The sequence below is a fragment of the Chiloscyllium plagiosum genome, chromosome 40 (genome assembly GCF_004010195.1).
Source record: "Chiloscyllium plagiosum isolate BGI_BamShark_2017 chromosome 40, ASM401019v2, whole genome shotgun sequence".
NCBI lineage: Eukaryota > Metazoa > Chordata > Chondrichthyes > Orectolobiformes > Hemiscylliidae > Chiloscyllium > Chiloscyllium plagiosum.
The window spans coordinates 12,127,006-12,148,015 of NC_057749.1; the positions used below are offsets into that span (position 1 = coordinate 12,127,006).

The 21,010-nt window shown below is 41.7% G+C and overlaps 1 protein-coding gene across 4 annotated transcripts in view; it reads right to left on the reverse strand.

Annotated features, from left to right (window-relative positions):
• The window catches only part of otud7a (OTU deubiquitinase 7A), a 216,497-nt gene that overhangs the window by 44,177 nt on the left and 151,310 nt on the right, over nucleotides 1-21,010 (reverse strand). For all 4 annotated transcript variants that reach the window (XM_043680340.1, XM_043680342.1, XM_043680339.1 and 1 more), the window contains 3 exons: nucleotides 15,920-16,021; nucleotides 14,645-14,772; nucleotides 802-914 (listed from right to left, as the gene is read on the reverse strand). In XM_043680340.1, coding sequence (XP_043536275.1) covers nucleotides 802-914; nucleotides 14,645-14,772; nucleotides 15,920-16,021 — 343 coding nt within the window. The remainder of the gene's footprint in view (nucleotides 1-801; nucleotides 915-14,644; nucleotides 14,773-15,919; nucleotides 16,022-21,010) is intronic.

Genomic DNA, 21,010 nt, shown 5'->3' on the forward strand with positions numbered 1-21,010 from the left:
GACAAAACTATGACCTCTAGTTCTAGATTCTCCCTCAAGAGGAAATATAATTTTTGACATCCACCCAGTCAAGTCCCCTCAGGATCTTAGGTGATTCAATTAAGTCACTTCTAAACTTCAGAGGACATGGGCCTAGACCGATTAGCCTTTTTCATTTCAGGCTAAATCTTCTCTGAACTGCTTCAAAAGCACTGACATGAGTACAGTGACCAGTCGTATACCCAGTACTCCAGGTGCAGTGTTATCGATGTCTTGTACAATTTAAGTACTTGAAACACACTTTAATTTGAGATTATAATTAATGCAAATCATTTAAGTTTAAAACTATTCAATGTAAACTTTGTTCATCGTGCTCTTTGCATTATGGTTTGAAAATTACTCCTTTTCACTCATCAATGTAAGTGAAGTTAATGAAATAACCAATCCCACCAGTGGAGAAGCCTGGGGTCTATTATAAATATTCTAAAGGTTTTGCTAAGTGACAGATTTGGTTACAAACAGGCCTAACAGCACCAAATCTAATCCTGACATTCAATTTGATGCTCCACTCTAAGTTGCAGCTTGAGCTTGTGTGTTTGGTCATTAATTTCATTCTATTTATATAATTCATCAATAATTGGTTACCATTGAACAACATAAATTAAGATCCCAAAAGAGTGATTTATAGTATGGAAATATTTTTTTTTTAAACTAAGTAAAAAAAACCTTAAGATTGGAAGCATACTGAATATAAATAATTGGAACGTTACAATTGCAGACATGGAGTATGAACAGTCAAAGTCACCAAAGCAACCAACTTACCCACCACTGCTGCCTGTATTCTTACTGTAATGTGTGCGAGGCTCACTGGAAGCAAGCTTAAGAAGCTCATTCCACTCACGCTCCCATTCCTCTTCAGTGTAAACCAAACCAGACTAGTTTGCCAAGTAAGAAATAGACATATCACTTAAATATGAAGCCACATTTTAAATGTGCTTACATAACTGAATAAACAAACTATTAAGAAAACAAGGATTTAATAGCAATGTCACATCCTGTACTGACACGTGTACTCTGAATTCACCCAAATTACATAAGAGTCAATTTAGAAGCATGACAAGCAATAAGCATAAGATTGTGCCTGTACAGCACATGCAGTTGCTTAAAAAAATATTATCTTTTACTTTATTGAAGACAGACTTCGCTCCGTGTTGGGAAACTCTGTAAAAGGTCTTGAATTTTATTACTATCCTGGACAATTAAACAACCAGATCAGCCAGAAGCAGAATTGCACCTGCCCCATTCCAAGAAAGCCCACAAAGTCACAACCTTTGCGGCATAAGGTCTCTTCCTGGACCTCTCCATCTCCATTTCCAGCAACTGACTCAACATGGACATATCCTTCAAACCCACTGACTCCCCCAGCTACCTGGACTACACTTCCTCCAACCCAAACTCCTGTAAAAAAACGCTATCCCTTACTCCCAATTCCTCCACCTCCACCGCATCTGCTCCCAGGAGGACCAATTCCACCATAGAACATCCCAGATGGCCTCCTTCAAGGACTGCAAATTCCCCTTCCACGTGGTCAACGATGCCCTCCAGCATATCTCCTCCACTTCCCATACCTCCACCCATCACCTTCAACCCCACCAACCTCCACCATTTCCACCATCAACAAGCAGACTCCACCACCAGAGATATATTTCCCTCCCCACTCCTATCTGCGTTCTGCAAAGTAATTTCCACTGTGACTCCCTTGTTAGGTCCAGGCCCCCACCAGCCCACCCTCCACTCCAGGCACTTTCTCTTCTCACCGCAGGAGGTGTAAAACCTGTGTCCACACCTTCCCCCTCACCTCCACCCAAGGCCCCAAAGCATCCTTCCACATCTGGCAGAGATTTTCCTGCACCTCCAAAACCTAATCTACTATCAAGAGTGTGGTCCTGGAAACGCACAGCACGTCAGGCAGCATCTGAGGATCAGGAAAATTGACGTTTCGGGCAAAAGCCCTTCATCAGGAATTCCTGAAGGGCTTTTGCCCAAAACGTCGATTTTCCTGCTTCCTCAGATGCTGCCTGACCTGTTGTGCTTTTTCAGCACCACACTCTTGACTCTAAACTCCAGCATCTGCAGTACTCACTTTTGCCATCTACTGTGTCTGTTGCTCTTGATGTGGTGTCCTCTACACTGGGGAGACAGGACGCCAACTCACAGAACATTTCAGAGACCATCTCTGGGACACACGTACTAAACAACCCCATTGCCCTGTGGCCCAACACTTCAATTTCCCCTCCTACTCCAAGGACATGCAAGTCCGAGGCCTCTTCCACCACCAGATCCTAGCCACCTGGATGCCTGGAGGAAGAGCGTTTCATTTTCCACGTTGGGGACCCTCCAACCACATGGAATCAATGTTGATTTCACCAGTTTCCTCATCTCCCCTGCCCGCACCTTATCCCAGATCCAACTCTCCAACTCGCCACTGCCATCTTGAAGTGTGCTCCCTGTCCAGCTTCCTTCCCACCTATCTGCTCCACCCTCCACTCTGACCTATCACCATCACCACACCACATACCCCACCTTCATCTACCGATCACATTCCCAGCTACCTTCTCCCCAGCCCCTCCCATTTATCTCTCAGCCCCCTTGGGCCTCCCTCACATCCCTGAAGAGCTTATGCTTGAAATGTTGACTCCCCTGCTCCTTGGATGCTGCCTGACCGGCTGTGCTTTTCCAGCACCACACGTTTTGACTCTGGCCTAAGTTTAATTTTGCTACTGTCAGTGCTTTGTCCTAGAACTTCTATTATGGTGATACAGTTGAAACATATAAATGGACACAGCAACAAAAGCAACATTATACAGGGTATATGTAGTTTTAGAGTCAGCTGTGTAAGTCTACAAATATTTTTCAGTAATTCTACATAATAGAATCAACAAAAAAAAAGTCCAAGCCTACTTAAAAAAAATGACAATACCACAAATTTGCCTCACTTTAGTGACAATCCCACTGAACTGTCAAGTTCAGAAAACCTTCTAACAAATTCTGAATTTTAGTTGACAAATGTAACTGAGGGCCTTGACAGGAAATGGCTGTGTTTCAGCAACATTGACATAAACTAACCACATTTTGTTCATCACAAAATCAAGCCATCAGGTTTTTGAATTTCAAAGAAAGTTGAAATTTAGTCGGTAATGCAAGTCCTGTTCACACATCAAGAGTCGATTATATACAAAGAAACAAGCTTAAAACATGGATCAAAGTGGTGTATAAATAAGAATCAACTTCAATGTGAACAGGAATATAAAGTCCATCTATTTTACACAATGAACATTCCTGTTAGATATTCAAAAAAATTATTGCTCAATTAAAATGAAACCATTTTGAATAGAAAGTTCTCACAAGTCCCTCAGATTGTCCTAAATCAATTAAGAATGTGGTCAGAACTTCTGAAATTAAGGCAGCAACAAGCCCAATTGTACCTTTTGTTTAAAACAGGGAGAGATATTTACATTTATAAAGTGCTTTATATGACCACAATACCCAAAACCACATCACAACTAATTAAGTACTTCTGAGTCTAGTCAATGCAGCAATTTGTATATAGTAAGATTCTATAACGAGCATTGTAATAACAATAAAATAACCCATTTTTGAGATTAAAATTGAGTGCTTATAAAGACTGGCAAGGACACTGGGGATAATCCCACAGCTCTTCAAAACATATCGATATCTCTTACGCAAGAGGATAGCTAAGGCCTCAGTTGAGCAACTCATCAGAGATAGTACAAAACACAGTAGCAAAGAAATTCCTACAAAGTGCACATGATGGTCAATCCTAGATAAAGACTTGAACCTATAACTTTGTGATTCAGAAGCAAGATTGCTGCTAAGGGTGAAGTGACAAAAGTGTGCATTTAAAAATTGACAATAACTCATGCACCAGGCAATGACCGTCTCCAATAAGAGATAATCTAACTACCACCCCTTGGCATTCCCATCGCTCAATCCCCCACAATCCTGGGAGTCATCATCGACCAGAAACGGAACTGGACTAGCCGTATTAAAGAAAATATGAGGTCAGAGGTTCGGAATCTGAGAGTAAAAACTCCTGACTCCCCCAAACCTGTCCATCGTCCAGAAGGCACAAGTCAGGAGTGTGATGGAATACTCCCTACTTGCCTGGATGAGTTCAGCTCCAACAACACAAGATAATTACCACCATCCAGGACAAAGCAGCCACGTTCACATTCATTCCTTCCACCACTGACTAAGACTCAGTAGCAGTAGTGCATATTACCTACAAATGCACTTCAAAAATTCACCCAAAGCTCCTTCCAAACCAACAGCAATTACCATCTCAAGACACAACGGCAGCAGATACATGGGAACACTACGACGTTAGAGTTCCTCTCCAAACCACTCACCATCTTGACTTGAAAATATTTCACCATTCCTTCACTGTCACTAAGTCAAATCTTGGAACTCTCCCCCTAAAGGTGTACATACACCAAATGGACGGCAGCAATTCAAGAAGGCAATTCTACCTTCTCAAGGGCAACTAGAGCAAGGCTTCAAATGCTAGCTCAGCTACCAATGCCCACATCCCCTGAATGAATAAATAAAACACAGTTATGTAGTTTAGTATTGAAATGAAACTGTCTGATTTTAGTCAGTTTCTGAAGCCCTTCAAAAGTCAATTCTAGCATGTAAGCAGTATTATCAGTTAGGTATGAGTCTTGAACATAATTATAGGAGGAGCTGTGCCATTGAGGAGAACATGAGTTTGAACTTCAACATAGATAAATGGGAGGTACCACATTTTGTAGCAAAAGTAGAAAGGCAGGTTTAACAACGGGTTTAAAAATAAAAGCTAAGCAGTAATGCTCTGGTTTGAAGGAACAGAATGGAGAAGGTATTTTAAAGTTGTTATGACATGGGGTCAACCCCTCAATTTAAACCAGCAACGCAGAAAAGATTCACCCCATGCTGTAATCTGATAAAATTCGAGAGATAACCCAAAAGTCTAATAAAAATTAACAACATTTTTTAAAGTCTAACAGTGAATAACTAACTAACAACTCCTCTCTCTCTCTCTCTAAATCTATCTTTTACCTTTCCCTCTGCAATACTAGTTCGATACAAAATCCTGATTACCATTTACAAAAAAATATAACCACGTTTCAAAACCAGTCAGCTTTGCAGATTTTCTCTCCAGGTCAGCCTCGATATTCTGCTGCCCAGGCTTCCTCCATCGACAGGTATCTCTCAGAAAGCTCTTAAACTAGCAGTCTACATCTGTTGGTCATTTGGCAGCTCTCCCTTCTGGCTAACTGTTCAAAATGTCTGATATTTATATCCCAAAACATAAGATCATTTCGTTGGTTTTAATATTATCAAACTGGATTGGAGTTTTGAATCTTGGGGCATAATTTCAACACATTGGCCGAATCTGAATTTGTTTTTTTGTCTCATAGCAACCCAGCTACTCCTAGCTCTTCGACCAAATGTTACACTGTTTTACATCTCTTGCAGTGACAAGAGAACCACATTTCTTGGTGTACACCTGGTGGAGTCTCACCTGGACCCTCAACACCAGCTCCATAGCCAAGAAAGCCCAGCAGCGTCTCTACTTTCTGTGTAGGCTCAGGAAAGTCCATCTCCCACCCCTCATTCTCACCACATTCTACACGGGGTTCATTGAGAGTATCCTGAGCTGCTGCATCACTGCTTGGTTTGGGAATTGCACAGTCTTAGATCGCAAGACCCTACAACGGATAGTGAAGACAGCTGAGAGGTTCATCGGGGTCTCTCTGCCCTCCATTACAGACAGATCACACGCTGCATCCAAAAGGCTCAGAGCATTGTGGAAGACCCCACACATCCCTCACTCAAACTCTTTTCCCTCCTGCCATCTGGCAGAAGATACCAACGCATTCAGTCTCTCATGGCCAGACTGTGCAACAGTTTCTTCCCCCAAGCCATCAGGCTCCTTAACACAATAAGATCAGACACTTTCCCATCTGAAAATTTTTGTATGACTGAATTGCTGCTAGAAAAAAATCTATTATTTATCATTCTTCTATTACACTCTAACTTGTGTTTTGCACTTGTTATGCATTTTATGATATATACAATGTGTAGTTTCTGCTGTCCATGTAGCACCCTCGGTTCTGGAGGAATGCTGTCTCATTTCTACTGTATCATTTGTATATGGTAGAAATGACAAATAAAAACTTCTCTCTCTCTCTCTCTCTCCCCAATGCCAGCACACCTTTCCTTAGATACAGGGCCCAAAAACTGCTCAAAATATTCCAAATATGGTCTGACCTGAGCCTTATACAGCCTGAGCAGTACATCGCCTCTCTTGGATTCCAGCTCTCTTGAAACGAATATGAACATTGCATTTGACTTCTTCACTAGCAAATGAACCCGCATGTCAACCTTAACAGAATCCTGAACCAGGACTCCCAAGTTCCTTTGTGCTTCAGAGAGTCATAGAGATGTACAGCATAGAAACAGACCCTTCAATCCAACTTGTCCATGGCAACCAGATATCCTAAATTAATCTAGAGCCATTTGCCAACATTTGGCCCATAGCCCTCTATACCCTTCCTATTCATATACCCATCCAGACTGTTAAATGTTATAATTGTACCTGCCTTAACCATTTCCTCTGACAGCTCATTCTGTACATGCACCACCTTCTGCTTGAAAAAGTTGCTCCTCTGGTCCCTTTTAAGTCTTTCCCCTCTCACCTTAAACCTATGCCCTCCAGTTATGAACTTCCCCACCCTGGGGAAAAGACCTTAACTGTTCATCCTATCCATGCCCCTCATCATTTTATAAACCTCTGTTAAGGTCACCCCTCAGTCTCTGAAGCTCCAGGTAAAATAGCTCCAGCCTACTCAGCCTCTCTCTATAGCTCAACCATGGCAACATCCTTGTAAATTTTTTCTGAACCCTGTCAAGTTTCTCAACATCTTTCCTATAACAGGGAGACCAGAACTGAATGCAGTATTCCAAAAGTGGCCTAACCAATGTCCTGCACAGCTGCAACATGACCTCCCAATTCCGATACAGAATACAATGACCAATAAAGGCAAGTGTGCCAAATGCCTTCTTCACTATCCTGTCAACTTGTGACTCCACTTTCAAAGGACTGCAAACCTGCACTCCAAGATCGCTTAGTTCAGCAACACTCCTCAGGATCTTACCATTTCCAAAGCCTTTCCTCTTTGGAAAAAAGTCTCTGCCTTTATTCTTCCTCACATTTTTCCACATTATATTCCAACTGCCACTTCTTTGCTCATTCGCTTATCATGTCCAAGTCCTTCTGAAACCTCTCCACCTCCTCAAAACTGTCCATCCACCTAGCTTTGTGTCATCAGTGCAAAATGAGGTGCTGTGCTTCCAGGTTATGCTAAGCTTCACTGGAGCACTGTAGCAAACCTGAGACTGATCTGGACCAAGGAACAAGGTGGTGTGTTGAAATGCCATTGTAAGAACAGCACCTCATTTTCTGTTTGGGGACCTTCCAGCTTTCTGGACTCAATATCAAGTTAAATAACTTTAGGATTTGAGCTCTCCCATGTCCTTACCCCACCCCGACACTCCGGGCCTTGTTACCTGCTATTACATGCAACCCATTGTCAGCCAATAACAGTCCCCAGTAATAGCTATTCACACTCTTAGCCATATTGTTATCCACTCCTTTGTCTGTTCAACTGATTTTCTCTCTCTTTGGGCTCTATACCCATGTGTCATTGACACCTTAACACTACCCCCCCTCCCCCAAACCTACCTTCTACATATAAACTGACATATTCCTAGCTACCATAAGTTCTGAGGTAGGGAGACTTGACCCGAAATGTTAATTCTGATTGCTTTCCACAGATGCTGCCAGACCTGCTGAGCTTTTCCAGCAATTGCTGATTTTATGCTTTCTCTTTAGTGATGCCCACAACACTGACCTCAGACCCCTGACTCTCGAAGTTCTGGGATGCTGCTGGTGTCTTTCACTGTGTAAACTGAGGTAAAATACCTACTGAATTACTCTGCCATTTCTTTGTTCCCTATTACTACTTCACCAGCCTCATTTTCCTGCAGTCCAAGGTCTCGCTTTTACCTTGCAGGTAACTAAAAAATCTGTTGCAATCTTCTTACATATTACTAGCTAGCTTACTCCCATAGATGATCATCTCCCCTTTCACTGCTTTTAAAAGCTTCGCAATCCTCTGGCTTTGCATTAATCTTCACCACATTGCATGTTGTTTTTTTTTACTTTAATGCTGCCTCCGACTTCTTTCATAAGCCATGGTTGCCTTAGTATGCTGCTTCTTCCTTGGGGTGAAGTTCTGCTGTGCCTAAATTACCCCCAGAAGCTCCTATCATTGCTACTCCACCATCCTCCCTGCTTGGCTCCCTGTCTAATCAACTAGGTAAATGCTGCAGATGCTGGAAACCAGATTCTGGATTAGTGGTGCTGGAAAAGCACAGCAGTTCAGGCAGCATCTGAGGAGCAGGAAAATCGACGTTTCGGGCAAAAGCCCTTCATCAGGAATACAGGCAGAGTGCCTGAAGGGTGGAGAGATAAATGAGAGGAGGGTGGAGGTGGGGAAAAAGTAGCATAGAGTAATCAACTCTGGCCAGTTCCTCCCTCCTGACTTTGTAGTTACCTTAATTGTAATACCATTACCATCTGATTCAGTCTTCTCCCTCTCACACAGCAGGGTGAATTCTATCACATTATGGTCACTGCCCCTAGGAATTCTTTCACCTTAAACTCCCTAATCCAGTCTGCCTCATTATATATCACCAAATCCAGAGTTGCCTGTACTCTAGTGGGCTTTACCACAAAGTATTCCAAAAAAAACTCAGATATTTCACAAAAACTTTTTCTTGAGATCTGCTACTAACTTGACTCTCCCAGTCCACCTGCATATTGAGGTGCCCCATGATGATTGTATTAGTGCCTTTCTTACACGTCTTTTCTATTTCCTGATTTATTTTCTTCTCCACATCCTCACCACTGTTAGGAGGCCTGCACACAACTCCCATCATGGTCTTTTCTCCTTTGAAGTTCTTCAAGTTTACCCACACAGATTCCATTCCTTCCAAATCAATAGCTCTTGTTATTAATTTAATTTCATTCTTACAAACAAGGCAACAGTGCCCCATCTGCTTGTCTATTCAATAAGACATATATCCTTGGTTATTTAGTTCCCAACCCTGATTGCCCTGTAGCCATATCTCTGACAACAACATCGTACCTGCCAATTTGTGTTACAAGCTCATCTACCTTGTTTCGTATACTGTGTGCAATGAAATATTTTTTGTCATTTACATAAATGATTTGCAAGGCTTGTGAAGGTTTGTAGCTCAGGTTGAGGTTTAGGGTGTAGGTTTGCTCGCTGAGCTGTAGGTTTGATATCCAGACGTTTCACTTGGAGGTCGCCACTGATGATGTTACCTAGCCAGGTAATGAAACGTCTGGATATCAAACCTACAGCTCAGTGAGCAAACCTACACCCCATAAATGATTTGGATGTGAGCATAACAGGTACAGTTAGTAAGTGAAACTTGAAAGGGTTCAGAAAAGATTTACAAGGATGTTGCCAGGGTTGGAGGATCTGAGCTACAGAGAGAGGCTGAACAGGCTGGGGCTGTTTTCCCTGGAGCGTCGGAGGCTGAGGGGTGACCTTATAGAGGTTTACAAAATTATGAGGGGCATGGATAGGATAAATAGGCAAAGTCTTTTCCCTGGGGTCGGGGAGTCCAGAACTAGAGGGCATAGGTTTAGGGTGAGGGGGGAAAGATATAAAAGAGACTTAAGGGGCAACTTTTTGATGCAGAGGGTGGTATGTGTATAGAATGAGCTGCCAGAGGAAGTGGTGGATGCTGGTACAATTGCAACATTTAAGAGGCATTTGGATGGGTATATGAATAGAAAGATTTTGGAGGGATATGGGCCGGGTGCTGGCAGGTGGGACTAGATTGGGTTGGGATATCTGGTCGGCGTGGACGGGTTGGACCGAAGGGTCTGTTTCCATGCTGTACATCTCTATGACTCTAAGTACAACAGCCTCAGTCCTGCATGGACTGCCCCCCCATTATCATTGTTGTCTGTTCATCTGATTTACCTGAACTCAGATTCCTGACCCTTTCTATTCTGTGTTACTACTTTTTGTGAAACTTGAACCTTTGCTTAGCCCTTCCCCCTTTAACTTTTTGCATAATTTTCCAAGCAAATGAAGCCTCCACACACTATTTAGTATCAAGTCTCATCCACAGCTCTACTCATGCAACTGGCCAGAACTTTGGTTCCAGCATAATTCAGGTGGAGCCTATCCCATCGCAACAGCTGCTCCCTTCCCCAGGACAAGTGCCAACATCCCACGAATTTGAGTCCATTTCTCACACACTAATCTTTGAGCTATGTTTACTTCTTTAGTTTTGTTGGCCCTGTGCCAATTTGTGACTCACACAGTAATCCAGAGATTACCATCTTTTTGGTTTAGGTTTTAAATTTAGCCCCGAGTTACTCATATTCCCTCAGCAGACTCTCTTTCCTCATATATCGTTGGTATCTATATGGATTATGAAAACTGGATATTTCCCCTCCCACTCCAAACTCCTCTACAGACGGATAGATATCCTGAACCCTGACACCAGGCAGGCAACACAGCCTATTGGGTCTCTTGGCTACAGAGAACAGTATCTATTCCCTTGACTATACAATTCCCGATTACAACTTCATTTCTCTTGTCTCTCCATACTATGATGCTGTGGTCAATTTGCTCATCCTCCATACAGCCAGAATCTCATCCATACAGAGAGCAAAAATCTCAAATCTGTCAGACAGATCTGGGACTGAGGCTCTAGATCTTTCTACTTGCCCCACTCATAGTTACATCATTCTGTCCATGACCACTGATGAAATTTAAGCTCATTAATCTAAGGGGTGCAAATGCCACCTGAAACATAGCTTCAAGGTAATTCTCCCCTTTTTATTGCATCGTAGTGTTTGAAGTTCAGACTCCAGCTCAACAGCCAGAGATCCTCAAACAACCAACACTTGCTACAGATATAGTCACTACAAACCACAATGGGTTCCAACAGCTCCCATGTCATGCAATTATAAAACATTACCCTGCCTGACATTCCTGTTTTAAAATTACTTGATTCTTGATCTGATTTTTAAAAGTTTCATACTGGTCTTTCAGTTTGCAGCCTACAAATTTTGCCCTCATTTCCCTTCAATCTGGAAGTAACCTGTATAGATAGTCAAATTAGGAACTATCACCAACTGATGAACTTGTAGTTTATAGAGTCAAAGATGTACAACATGGAAACAGATGCTTCGGTCCAACTTGCCCATGCCGACCAGATATCCCAACCCAATTGAGCCCCATCTGCCAGCACCTGGCCCATATCCTTCCAAACCCTTCCTATTCATATACCCATCCAGATGCCTTTTAAATGTTGCAATTGTACTAGCCTCCACACCACTTCCTCGGTCAGCTCATTCCATACATGTATCACCCTCTGCATGAAAAAGTTGCCCCTTACGTTGCTTTTATATCTTTCCCTTCTCACCCTAAACCTATGCCCTGTAGTTCAGGAGTCTCCCACCTCAGGGAAAAGACTTTGATCAGGTCCTGGGGATTTATGCACCTTTACACATTTTAAGACATCCAGCACCTCCTCCTCTGTAATCTGGACATTTTTCAAGGTATCACCATCTATTTTCCCACATTCTGTATCTTCCATATTCTTCTTTACAGTAAACACTGATGCAAAATACTCATGTAGTACCTCCCACACCTCCTGTGGTTCCACACATAGGTGGCCTTGTTGATCTTTGAGGAGACCTATTCTCTCCTTTGTCACCCTCTTGTCCTTAATGTATTTGTAAAAACCCTTCGGATTCTCTTTAACTCTATTTGCCAAAGCTACTTCATGTTCCTTTTTGGCACTCCTGATTTCCCTCTTAAGTAAACTCCTACTGCCTTTATACTCTTCTAATGATTCAATCGATTTCTATTGTCTATACCTGACATATGCTGCCTTCTTTTTCTTAACCAAAACGTCAATTTCTCTAGTCATGCAGCGTTCCCTACACCTACCAGCCTTTCTTTTCACCTTAACAGGAATATACTGTCTCTGGACTCTCTCTCATTTCTGAAGATTTCCTGTTTTCCAGCCATCCCTTTACCTGCGAACATCTACCCCCAATCAACTTATGAAAGTTCTTGCCTAATACCGTCAAAATTGGCCTTTCTCTAATTTAGAACTTCAACTTTTAGATCTGATCTATCTTTTTCCATCACTATTTTAAAACTAATAGAATTATGGTCACTGGCCCCAAAGTGCTCCCTCACTGACACCTCAGTCACCTGCCCTGCCTTATTTCCCAAGAGTAGGTCAAGTTTTGCACCTTCTCTGGTAGGTACATCCACATACTGAATCAGAAAATTGTCTTGTACACACTTAACAAATTCCTCTCCATCTAAACCCTTAACACTATCGCAGTCCCAATCTGTGTTTGGAAAGTTGAAATCCCCCATGATTAACACCTTATTATTCTTACAGATAACTGAGAGCTCCTTCTGAATTTATTTCCCAATTTCCCGTTGACTATTGGAGGGGTGGTCTATAGCACAATCCCAGTAAGGTGATCTTCGTTTTCTTATTTCTCAGATCCATTCAAATAACTTCCCTGGACGTATTCCCAGGAATATTCTCCCTAAGTACAGCTGGAATGCTCTCCCTTATTAAAAATGCCACTCCCCCGCCTCTCCTGCCCCCTTTCTATCTTTCTGATAGTATTTGTATCCTGGAAGATTAAACTGCCAGTCCTGTCCATCCCTGAGCCATCTCTGTAATTGCTATGATATCCCAGTCCTATGTTCCTCGCCATGCCTGTCTCGGTTAGGCTTCTTGCATTGAATTAAATGTAGTTTAATTTATCAATCCTACCTCGTTCTCTGCTTTGTTCCTGTCTGCCCCAACTGTTTGACTTGCTCCTTTTCTCAATCGTACTCGTCTCAAACTGATCTCTATCCTCACTATCAAGCTGTGATGTCACTCTTTTGTGCTGGACCCCTGACTGTGGGTTTTGATTTATCCTGTTTAAAAATAAACCTACAAACTCAGAGCCAAAAACAAATGCAAGCAAAGAGCACCCCTTCCTCTGTGCAATGAATTCCCTCAGAGTCCAAGTTCTGCCAACTATACCCTCACTGAGTCCCACTCTAGATGGAATCTCTCCTTCTGGACTGTGTGAAGCTTCCTGATCATGCCCCTTCAGCAAGACCTTTCTTAAACAAAGCTGAACTAAGATGCTCACAGTAGTTAATCTTCAACTTATTATAATAGTAACTTTAACAAAATAAAATGTTCCATGGTGTTTCTACAGGAATGTAATAAAATAATACATGACATTGAACCAAAAAGGAGCTATTAGTTCAGATGATCAAAAGTTTAGTCAAAAGATAGGTTTGAAAGAAATGCAGTACAGAGGCAGTGAGACATAGGAATGAATTCCACAGTTTAGCGCCTAGGCAACTAAGAGCACACTCACCAGTGAGGTAGAATGATGACAGTTCAAATAACTTACAGGATTGTGGAGCAATAAAAGCAAGAGGGAAGGGCAAAGATATTGAGAAATTTGAAACCAAGAATGAGATCTTTAAAATCAAAACCTGGAGGATATACATGATTTGATGCAAGTTAGGACATTGATACAGGATTACATCAAACTTATGGATGTAGAATGCAGGATATCTGCAAAGAATGTACACAAAGTATGAAGGTAACATGCATGAATGAAGATTTCAGAAACAGATGAGCAAAGGTGGAAAAAGGCAGTCTTGGAGAAGGCACAAATACAAGGTCAGAAGTCATCAGTCAAATATGATATTCAGGATTTACAACTTATCGAAAAGACAGGAGGTGGGCAGAGAGGGCGGAGTTGCCTTGATAGTTAAGAATGAAATTAAATCTTTGGCACTGAATGACAGAGGGTCATATGATGTGGAGTCTGTGTGGGTGGAGGCAAAAAAAAAATGGGAGTCATGTACAGACCTCCCAGCAGTGGTCATGACCAGGGACGCAAGATGTACCAGGAAGTAGATAGGGCATGTCAGAAAGGCAAAGTCACGGTGATCATGGGGGAAAGCAGTGATTCAAAGAAAGCAACTCATTTTTCAGCTCATTTGAAGAAAGCTTCAAAAGCAGTAAATTCTATCCGAATAAGCAGTGCCTCATTCCCAGGAGCAAATATAAACAAAAAAAAAAGACATTAATCACAATTTTCATAAAACGTTTATTGAAGCTACCCGCAAGCTTAAAAATTAAATTCAATTTCAAACCCAAAGATCCGAAAATGAATCTGTCATGAACATGTAAACTGCTGAAGTATGTGAACTGGAGCTATCTGAGATTGCTTAGTCTTTAATGTAATAATATACTGCACAGAAAGACATTTGAGACCAAAAATATGATACTGCAGTGAAGAAAGTAGAATGTCTTACTCTATTGTAAGCAAGACTCATTCAACTGCAAGTAATTTTCAAATGCCCTGTTTTACTTTGTACCTTATGGCTGCACTGTTGATTAAAATTACAATGCCAGTAACAGGTCCATTTTGTATACCAACCTCCTTATTTTGCTGTGTCTGTTGCCATCTCCACCGTCGCTTCAATGCATCTCTTTCGGTGCTGCTTTTCATCATAGTATAAAGAGCTTTACGAAGAATCAGGTCTCTATCATGGAAACCCCACATACCTCAAACACAAACAGAATTCGGAACAATCTCACAGTTGTAGCAATATGTTATAATTCTGTCCGGCATGTCACTTAATTGACAAAGATGGAAACAGGTCTCAGGTTGTTTCAGTGAGAGCAAGAGAGAGCGATAGAGAGTGAAAGCGAGTCAGAGCGAGGGGAAAGAGAGAAAGGGGGAAGTGGAGGGAAAGAGACAGAGAGAGCGAGATGAAACAGAAGGGGGAGAAGAGAAAGAGGGAGAAAAGAGGAAGGGAGGGGTGCGAGAGAGAGAACAGAAGGGGGAAGACAGAGAAAGGGAGAAGGAGGTAAGAGTGAGTGAAAGAGAGATTGGATTGGTTTGGACTGTATTTGCTGAAGTACTGAAGAACAAGGGAGAATAACGTAGAAACTTCCAAAATTCTAACTGGTCTAGACAAGATAAATGCAGAGAAGATGTTCCCAATGAGAGGCGAGTCTAAAACCAGAGGTCACAGTCTAAGGATATGGGGTAGGCCATTGATGATTGGATTGAGGAGAAATTTCTTCGCCCATTGAGTTGTATACCTGTGAAATTCTCTGCCACAGAAAAGCAGCTGAAGTCAAGAACATTGAATGTTTTCAAGAAAGAGTTCGGTACAATTCTTGGAATTAAAGACATAAAAGGGAATGCAGTGAAAATGGGAAAACAGAGGAAACTCGATTATCCGCGTACCAATTATCTGAAAATTCGATTATCCGAAGGAGATCTTGAGGTCCTGATGGAGACATTTTTCCGGGGGAAAGATTCCGGGGCAGGGGACTCAAGAGTGCAGGGGGAGGGGAGTGAGGGGGCGCAAGAGGGCTGGGAGTGGCGAGAGTGCAGGGAGGGGCAACAGTGCAGCACGTGAGACGGAGGCAAGCAAGACGGGGGCGAACGAGACGGGCCAAGCGAGATGACGGGGTGTGGGGCACGCAAGAGGGACGTGGGCAAGGAGAGAGAGAAATAGAGTTGCTTCCAGTTTGTTTTTATCGGAAGAAATCTTGAAATCTTGTCATGCAATTCCTTGAAGTTAGCACTTGGAATTTGAATTTCTGTACCTAAGTTATGTATCTGTCGGGACATTATTTATGCCAAACATTTGAACAAACTGCAACAAAATAAACTGGTTACACTTTACATGTATATTACCTAAGGAGGCTGCATGTAAGAGACAGTTTCCATCTCCTGTTGTTGCTAGTGGGAGAAGCCGTTTGCAACTTGAACAAACAACAGACCACCAATTTAGTCGACCTGGAAAATTAAAAGTCAGTTTGTAAATAGCATGGTAACAGTGATGTCACTGGTTATCTGTTGAAGTTTACAGAGTTTCAGGGTGCACAATATTAAACTACTTATTTTTATTTGGTGGCATAAATTACCATTTATCGCTTAATTTTGGCAGCTTATCTTCGCACCTTTATGGCAGTAACATTGAAGGGAGTGATAGAAAAGACACATCTTAAGGTCATATTGCAATTAAACAGTCGAGATACAAACGAAACTAGGTGAATGCCCAATGTCAATGCCATTTTTTCAGATGTGGAATTTATCTGGTTTACACTAATTCCTCGAAGCACCAGGGAACCAGATTCCAGCCTTGGGTGACTGGGTGTGGAGTTTGTATGTTCTCCCAGTGTCTGTGTGGGTTTTCGCTGGCTACTCCGTGTTCCTCCCACAGTCCAAAGATGTGCAGGTTAGATGAATTGGCCATGTTAATGCAGGATTATGGGGATAGGGTGGGGGCTTGGGTCTGAATGGAATTAGCTTCAGAGGGTTGGTGCAGACTTGATGGGCTGAATGGTCTCTTTCCACACTGTAGGAATTCCAGAGGTTTGGACAAAAAAATAACATGCAATTTAATTACAGTTTCTCCTGGAAACATGTTTATTTTAATATGGATCTACCTAGTCTTCACGTACAAGCCTAAAAGCTGAACATCAGTAAACTATATTGACTGTAATCAAAATTGATGTTTGACTGACATCACCAGAGAGGTTAATCGTGCCCTTAGTCAACACCCATACAGACAATTTCCTGCAAAGGTCTGTGTTTAGCAGAAATCACAGTGGAGTGTAAGAACTCTTGTCTAATTCCAAGCTAGCCCATGTGCATTTCAATGAGGTGGTGAACTGTTGGATCTCACTACCATTCCAGCAAGGATGAGCTAACTAACAACACCATGGGGAGACCTTGGGGCATTCTGGTCTTTATGGCTTAGAAGGTTGGCCCCTTTACCAAGCAAGGCAAAGCAAGGACTGCAGATGCTGGAGGTCAGAGTCAAGAGTGTGGTGCTGGAAAAGCACAGGTCAGGCAGCATCCAAGAAGCAGGAGAGTAGACATTTCAGGCAAAAACCTTTCGTTCAGGAATGCTGCCTGACCTGCTTTGCTTTCCCAGCACCACACTCTCACTCCTTTACCAAGCAGTCCATGAAGGAAGCCATCCAATCAAGACACATTACATGAATAAAAATACTCGCATTCCATATGAAAGTGTGGCACAGCATCATAGTGATTACAAAAGTGGTTACACAGCAACTCCTGCCAGAACTGAAGCACTAATGAAATTTAGTGCAAATGTTCATTATATCCATTCTGGCTGTACATGTCCAGTTTCTCATTTTAATTATATGCTGCAAATATTGTGTAAGGTCATACTGTGTGTCATGGCAGCTAGGAAATAAATTTCCTTCTTGAACTACTTCTCAAGTTCATTACATTAATTTTACGTTGCATTCACAAATCTGTATCGAAATATTTAAGCGGCAATCAAGATGGTAAATGCATTATACAAGCTACAAAAGATATTTTACCATGTCTTTTTCCCATTCTGGTCAGTTCTTGTTAATATTCTGAAAAGATTGATCTGTCATCACTAATCTTCTAAGTTCTACGAATTGTCTATTAAAGCAGCTCAAATTAATCCTTGGAAACTAGGTAAATTCTGATAGAATACCTGTGCACAAAGTCACTATATAGTCCCCGTAATTCCTAACATGGAATATGGTGTGGTGCCAGAATCACTGTCACTATCCTAGATGTAATCTAACTGGAGGTCCTTGTTGTTGTAACAAAACCTCCACCTCTTTGCTTTTTTCAGTACTCAAGGTGAAAAAAAAGCATCCATTGTAACCACGAATACATCAATCACCATTTGCCTGCCCCAGTCCAGTATTAGCATCAGCTGGAATTGTGACATCATGTAAAGTTTTGGAAAGAATTCTGAGGGATAGGATTTATGACTATTTGGCAAAGCATAGTGTCATTAAAGGCAGTCAGCATGGCTTTGTGAGGGGCATGTCATGCCTCACAAATCTTATTGAGTTCTTTGAGGTGGTGTCAAGACAGGTCAATGATGGTCGAGCAGTGGATGTGGTGTATATGGACTTCAGCAAGGCAGTTGATAAGGTTCTCATTCATAAAGTCAGGAAGTATGGGATACAGGGAGATTTGGCTATCTGGATTCAGAATTGGCTGGCTGACAGAAGGCAGAGAGTAGCTGTAGATGGAAGGTATTCTGTCTGGAGGTCAGTGTTAATTGGGGTCCCGCAGGGCTCTGTTCTTTGGCCTCTGCTCTTTGTAGTTTTTATAAATGACTTGGATGAGTAGGTTGAGGGGTGGGTTAGTAAATTTGCAGATGACACAAAGGTTGGAGGTTCATTGATAGGATCGATGGCTACTGCAGGCTTCAGCGTGATATAGACAGGATGCAAAGCTGGGCTGAGAAATGGCAGATGGAGTTCAACCTGGATAAATGCGAAGTGATGCATTTTGGAAGGTTGAACTCGAATGCTGAATATAGGATTAAAGACAGGATTCTTGACAGTGTGGCTGAACAGAGGGATCTGGGTGTGCAAGTTCATAGATCCCTCAAAGTTGTCACCCAAGTGGATTGGGTTATTAAGAAAGCATATGGTGTTTTGGGCTTTCATTAACAGGGGGATTGAGTTTAAGAACATAGAGGTTTTGCTGCAGCTCTACAAGAGAGACCACATTTGGAATATTGTGTCCAGTTCTGGTTGCCCTACTATGGAAAAGATAGAGGTTTTGGAGAGGGTGCAAAGAAGGTTTACCAGGATGCTGCCTGGATTGGAGGGCCTGTCTTATGAAGAAAGGTTGACTAAGCTCAGACTTTTCTCTCTGGAGAGAAGGAGAAAGAGAGGTGACCTGATCGAGGTGTACAAAACAATGAGTGGAATAGATAGAGTCAATAGCCAGAGACTTTTCCCCAGGGTAGGATTAACTGGTACGAGGAGTCATAGTTTGAAGATATTGGGAGGAAGGTATAAAGGAGACGTCAGAGGTAGGATCTTTACGCAGAGAGTTGTGAATGTATAGAATGCATTGCCAGTTGTGGTGGTGGAAACAGAGTCATTGGGGACACTTAAGCGACTGGTAGGCATGCACATGGATAGCAGTGAGTTGAAGGGTGCATAGGTTAAGTTACAATATTTTACATTAGGATTAAACCTCAGCACAACATCGTGGGCCAAAAGGCCTGTTCTGTGCTGTACTTTTCTATGTTCTGTTTTCTTTCAGCAAGCCAATTATTGATCCAAACTGCTATGTCTCCCACAATCCCATTCCTCTGCATTTTATATAATAGCCTACTGTGGGGAACCTTATTGAACGCCCTGCTGAAACCCATATACATCACATCAACCGGTTTACTCTCATCTACCTATTTGGTCATTTTGTCAAAAAACTCAATAAGATTCGTTAGGCACGACCTACCCTTCACAAAACCGTGCTGACTGTCCCTGATCAGATTATTCTTTTCTAGATGATTATAAATCCTCTCTCTTATAACCTTTTCCAACACTTTACCAATTACTGAAGTGAGACTCACTGGTCTGTAATTACCAGGGTTGTCTCTACTACCCTTTTTGAACAAGGGAACCACATTTGCTATCCTCCAGTCCTCAGGCACGATTCCTGGAGACAATGATGATTTGAAGATCAATGCCAAAGGCTCAGCAATCTCTTCCCTTGCTTCCCAAAGGATGCTAGGATAGATCCCATCCGGCCCAGGGGACTTATCTATTTTCACAGTCTGCAGTATTTCTAATACCTCTTCCTTGTGAATCTCAATCTCTTCTAGTCCAGATGCAAGTATCTCTGCATCTTCCTCGCCAACATTTTAATTTTCTATAGTGAACACTGTCGAAAAATATTTATATAGTGCTTCCCCATCTCCTCTGATTCCACACACAACTTCCCACTATTATCCTTGATTTAAGCTTTTCAGTAAAAGCTTAAGGACGCAAAGAAAACTGAAACAATTATTTTCTAAAAGCAAACAAACAATCTTAAAAGTAATCATGATTTAGTAAATAGATTGTCATATCACAATAGCCTTGGAGAACCCACCACCATAATGTACTAGATTTTCTTGCTAAAAATGACTGTCAATTGTGCAGTTATTAGATAAACATAAGAAATCAATTAACTAATTGTAAACTGTAAACTAATCCACAAAAACAATATTTCAATGAGCAAGTTATTAATCAATGGAAGAGGCTCTCAAGGGTGGCAGCACTGAGTCATTCAATATAAAGCAGATCATTTTCTTTTTAAAAAATTGAATTTCAGGATATGATAAAGGTAATAAATTAAGTTATCATTCTAAATGGGAATAGTTTTATTTATGCAGCTGAGGACCTTCGTGAAAGTCTAAAGAGGTTACCTCAAAATCCAATGTATTTTGTGATAGTTTTTGTAAGCCATTATTTTGTGCAGCATAACTGGGTACATTAAATTTCTGGTTAGTATAGCTTATACTTTAAGTTAGGTTTCTTGACCCTGAAATATTTGGGAGGTCTAGTTTAATGCACAGAAAGGTAGTTGTACAATTAAAGACAATTACTTCAAGATCTTAGAGCTTCATAGATTTTTTTTTGGCCAGGGTGGGAGTTCTTACAGTAAACCTTTTAGCAAAACATTCACACAACCCCTAGCTTGCTTTTAGATTATTATGGCTCTTGGAGCCAGCGTGTATACAATCCTACACTTGTATCTTTGAAATTATTTCTTTTATATGTTTTGTTCAAAGTAACCATAGTTAATCACTGCTGTAAGAAATAGAGGGAACCAGATTATAAAGTTTAAAGTTCTACAGGGACAGGATTGGCTGTTGCAGGTTCCAGGGTTTAAATGTTTTAGTAGGGTCAGAGGTGGGGGTAAAAGAGGGGGAGGTGTGGCATTGCTTGTCAAAGATAGTATTACAACGGTGGAAAGGACGAT